The 4,762-nt window shown below is 55.8% G+C and overlaps 1 protein-coding gene across 2 annotated transcripts; it reads right to left on the reverse strand.

The window, feature by feature from the left end:
* Nucleotides 1-684: 684 nt before the first annotated feature.
* Nucleotides 685-2,028, reverse strand: FGFBP3 (fibroblast growth factor binding protein 3). 2 transcript variants are annotated; one of them, XM_030487139.2, is made up of 2 exons: nt 1,795-2,028; nt 685-1,415 (listed from the first exon to the last, which is right to left on the reverse strand). In XM_030487139.2, the coding sequence occupies exon 2, from the start codon at nt 1,325-1,327 to the stop codon at nt 809-811; it is 519 nt and encodes a 172-aa protein (XP_030342999.1). In that variant the 5' UTR covers nt 1,328-1,415; nt 1,795-2,028; the 3' UTR covers nt 685-808. The 2 variants fall into 2 exon arrangements, with proteins under 2 accessions (XP_030342999.1, XP_030343000.1); XM_030487140.1 differs by having other exon boundaries at nt 1,829-2,020.
* Between the last annotated feature and the right edge of the window lie 2,734 nt (nt 2,029-4,762).

The raw sequence follows: 4,762 nt of genomic DNA on the forward strand, positions 1-4,762 counted from the left end.
TGGGATATGTCTAAAGGAGAGAAATCAGGACTGAGGAGAACCTGTGCTCCCCTTACCAAAATGTACCACAGAGGTGTGATTCAGTGAGTGGATAAAGCGTTGAACCCCTCAAACCTTTCCTCCTAGGTAAAACAAGTTGCCTACTTCAACACTATGTCCCTCTAAATGTGATTGTGGTATTGGCCTTAGCTCATTAGCTAGCTGAAACACCATTAATGTCCCAAATCCAGTATGCGTACCTACCTGCTTCAGAGTTTCTCAATCTTTTCATAGCTGGTTTCTCACCCAACTCTGTGCTCCTGTTTGAAGGCAGTCAGTGACCATCTGCTCTGTGGAAGCGGGACTGGAGTGGCTCGTTTAGTTTGTGAAGTCTTTGTAAGCTAGAGAGTTTCTTCTAGGATTTAGTGCTTAGTGAATCCTCAGTTCTTTATTTTGGTATAAATGTCTGGTTTTCTAGCTGGGCAATTTCTGTGTAACCTTTAGGCTTACAGAAATTGATTAGGGGAGTGGGGAGGAATAGCTATCTCCCAGTGTTTGTCTCTTTGGAAAACTTCAATGTACTCAAGTTACATGAACTGTTCCTAAATGCTCTCATCTCAGCTGACAGATGTCATGCGTGTTGTTCAGCAGTGTCAGTGCTGCACGTATTATAGGGCTTTGACGAGAAAAGAGGTGAGCTTCTTGTCTGAAAATAGTTACCACTTTATTGGAGAGGAAAAGCGGAACGCTGACAAAGTAGAGGGACGCGGGTGGCAGGCGGGGAGGGCAAGAAGGGTGGGGAGGACGACCGCGGGGGGCCAGGCGCGGCTCAGCCCTCCCAGAAGCCGACGAAGAAGCTGCACAGCGAGTGCCACCGCTCGGCGCAGTAGGTCTCCGCCGGGTCCCGGCTGGGCTCCGCGGTGGCGGCCGGCGGGGTGGTGGCGGGGCCGTGGCCATGGCCTGGCATGAGGCGGAGCTGCGCCTCGGGCGGCGCCCGGCCCGGGCCGCAGAGGCGGGCGCTGAGCGGGCTGCCCCGGGCGCAGGGGTGCCGCCGCCGCCGCAGGCTGCCCAGGATCTGCCGCCAGTACTGCCGGCTGCGGGCGCCGTACGCGGGGCAGCGCCGCGGCTCCCCGCGGTAGGCGCAGCTCCGCGCCGTCCCGCCGCCCGCCGGCCGGCAGCTCAGCCGCAGCTCGCTGGCCCCCGCCGCCGAGCGCAGCTCCCAGCTGCACCGGTGCTGCTCCGGGGTGGAGAACCGCCCCGCCTGCGCCGCCTCCTCCGCCTCCCGGCCCGCCCCGCCGGCGGCGGCCCCGAGGGCGACTAGGGCCAGCAGGGCCAGGGACAGCCTCATCTCCTCGGCGCCACGAGAACCTTCTGCGGTGCCTCAGCGACGGAGCGTTCCGCCGCGGGGCCCGCCGGCCCGCCGCATCTTCCGCGCCCTGCGGAGAGACGGACGCTGGCGAGCGGTGTCCCCGCTGCTCCCAACCCGCTGCCCGCCACGTCGGAGCGCAGCCCCCGGGGGAGGTTGTTTCGGCAGAGGGGCGCAGAGCGGGCTTGTCCCTCCAGGGTCGTTATCCCCGGGGCATTTAGCCTGTTCCCCACCCCTTTCCCTCCAGGTCTGCTAACGGGCCACCGAAGGGGACCCACCGCCAGGGCCACCCCAGCCGGGAAGCCGGCGTGAGCCGAGAGCCCGCACCCTCCAGCTGCGGCATCAAAGCAGCGAGCGACCGCCGCTCGGCAACCGGACCCGGCTCCGGGCAGATCGCTCTCTTAACGCCCCGCCGTTTCCTCCCTGAACCCGTTTCCCCCGCAGCGCACCCGGTGTTCTCCGCTCTGTCCCGGGGGCACTCACGGCGCGCTGCGGTGTGGGTGCAGGTGCCCGCGGACACCCCTGCGCGGCGGTCGGTGCTCTCCGGCTGCGGCGGCGGGGCCGGGCACGGGGGTTATCAATGGCGGGGGGCTGCCCCCGGCGACGCCCCTCCCCGGACCGCCGCCCGCGGGGGAACAGCGCGGGGACACGCGGGGGGCTGTGTGCCGCGACTGCACCGATTCGCGGGAAGTTCCCCGAACACACACCCCTTTTGTCCGGGGAAACCCCACGCCGGTACCGCAAAACCATCCCGGGGCTGCGGGGCCCTTGGGAGGGGGTTTGCGTGTTGGGTCGGGCAGCGGCAGCTGCGCGGGACCCTCCCGCCTTGGGGAAGAAGTTCTGGTGAACGAGAATACATTTACTTATTTTTGCAATCGGAGTTAGATCACATCACGAAAAAATTCAGAAACGCATTCTCGTTTCGGAAGTAAGATGCCGGTGTGGATTATTCTAGGACGGTTATTTTGTGTTAAGGTGGAGACAGGCTTCTATATAGGGAAAGAAAAAAAGCCAGGAGTTTCAAGAGAATGCAGACGTGATCTTTGCGTTCCCGCACGCTCGGGAGTGGGAGTTGGGCTCCTAAAATCCGTATCTGCTTCAGTTTCGTGGGTGGTGCTGTGCTTCGCACATCTGTTCAGACTACTTCCCGCTCTGCCCCTTTCGCAAACCCCGAGGATCAGCCCCGCGTTTCCATCGCCCCCGCTCCGCTCGCTGGCGGCTGCGTTAGAGCAGAGCGCACAGCCGCTCCGCGCGGCCCCGACCAGCGGTGCAGGTGGCTGTACAACACCGAGCGGGCACGCAGGTACCGCCGGCCCCTGCCCGCGCACACCCCGCGGGAGCACAGGCAAGGTGCTGACCGCCCGCTGTACGCTGGGGTAACGCGGCGGACAGCGCCCTCCAGCGGCGCAGGGGACACGCGATGTCGGCCGGGAGCTGCGGGCAGGGCAGAGGTGAAACGTGCCGGCGAGGTGCATGTGTCTGTAATGGAGTGACCGGGAGGGACAGTGCCGTCTGCTCCAGGCTGCTGTCGTGGTTAACCCCGGCCGGTAGCTAAATACCAAGCGAGCCACTCGCTCGCTTGCCCGCAGTGGGATGGGGAGGAGAATCGGAAACGAGGTAAAACCCGTGCGTTGAGATAAGAACAGGTTAATAATTGAAATAAAGTGCAATATAATATTACTGGTGATAATAACAACAATGAAAAGGGAAATAACAGAAAGTGAGATAAAACTTAAAAAAAAAAAAAAAAAGAAAAAAAACCCCCAAAAAACCTAACCAACAAACAAAAAAAACCCAACCAAAAAAAACCAAAACAAACCACAGTGGTGCACAATACGACTGTTCATCACCTGCTGACCAATACTCAGCCCATCCCCAGGCAGCAATTGGCAGCTCCCAGCCAACTCACCCCAGTTTATATACTGGGCATGACGTGCTGTACTGGGTTCAGCTCTGGAGTCCTCAGTACTGGAAAGACATGGACCTGCTGGAGCAAGTCCAGAGGAGGGCCACAGAAATGATCAAAGGGATGAAACACTTTCTCTATGAGGACAGGCTGAGAGAGTTGAGGTTGTTCAGCCTGGAGAAGAGAAGGCTTCAGGGAAACCTTATTGCAGCTTTCCAGTACCTAAAGGAGCCTTATAGGAAAGATGTGGGCAGACTTTTTATCAGGGCCTGTTGTGATAGGACAATGGCTAATGATTTTAAACTAAAAGAGGGGAGATTTAGACTAGATATAAGGAAGAATTTTTTTACAATGTGGGTAGTGAGGTGCTGGAACAGGCTGTCCAGAGAAGCTGTGGATGCGCCCTCCCTGGCAGTGTTCAAGCCCAGGTTGGATGGGGCTCTGAACAACCTGATCTAGTTGAATTTGTCCTTGCTCATGGCAGAGCAGGGTTGGACTAGATGACCGTTAAAGGTCCCTTCCAATCCAAACCATTCCATGATATTCAGTGGACTCAATGGGGGAGAGAGAGGCTGGTAATGACTCATTTGTCTTCCTGTGCAATGAGTCCTAAAAAGGGGAGACTTCTGCTTAGACTGAGAGAATGACTGCTGGAGAAGAGATGGGAGGCAGAGTCCTTTCTCCAGTTTGGGTGAGGGGGAAGCTTTTTCAGATGAAACTCTCAATTCCAGCAGCATTTCATACTTAGAGCTCTCCCCAGTTGGTTGTTTTGGGGGAGGGAGGCACAGCAGGGGAGAGAGGGTCACGTGAAGGAAACGAAACAGCTTAGGCAACAAACCATAGGAGAGGGTTCACGACCAAGAATCTCAAGTGGAAGCTGGTATCTCCTTCTGTCCTGGAGTTACATATATAACTGTCTCTGAAGGGCAAGGCTTAGCTGACTGTAAGCTGTGCATGGCTCCTTGATTGGCATGTTGGATTGTGTAAATCCCTTCCATGAGGACTTTCTATGGGCTATAAGAGAAATCTTGGCATCTAACAGGGCTGTGGGTACTAAGAGGCATCATAAAGAACTGCATTGTGACTTTCAGAACTCTCTATGGCTCCAGTGAGCCTAAGGCACATCATGTGCCTTAGCTTAGTAGGCCACCAAACCTTCGAGTTGCTTTCAGATTAAGTTCTGACCACCTGTAATTGCTATATATTATTACACTGAGATCCTTGTCCTTTTTTCACATGCTTGCTATCATTTATGCAATGTGAAATGGACTTGCCTAGCATGTTTGAGATCACTTTTATAGCAGGTTATCTTAAATGTATCAGGTTTAGGGCAAAATACTACTGCATGTTTTAATGAATGTTTTGCTGTTGTATTTTTTTGGACTGTTTACTTTAAATCTCATACACGTTATTACTGTTCAGGAACTAAGGAAAGAAAATGAAACAGAATGAAAGCTTGCCTAGCCTCTCCATAGGGTAATTTTATTCTCCTGAATCTTCTTTGCGATGTT

This window comes from Strigops habroptila, chromosome 5 (assembly GCF_004027225.2).
Source record: "Strigops habroptila isolate Jane chromosome 5, bStrHab1.2.pri, whole genome shotgun sequence".
In the NCBI taxonomy this organism is placed as follows: domain Eukaryota; kingdom Metazoa; phylum Chordata; class Aves; order Psittaciformes; family Psittacidae; genus Strigops; species Strigops habroptila.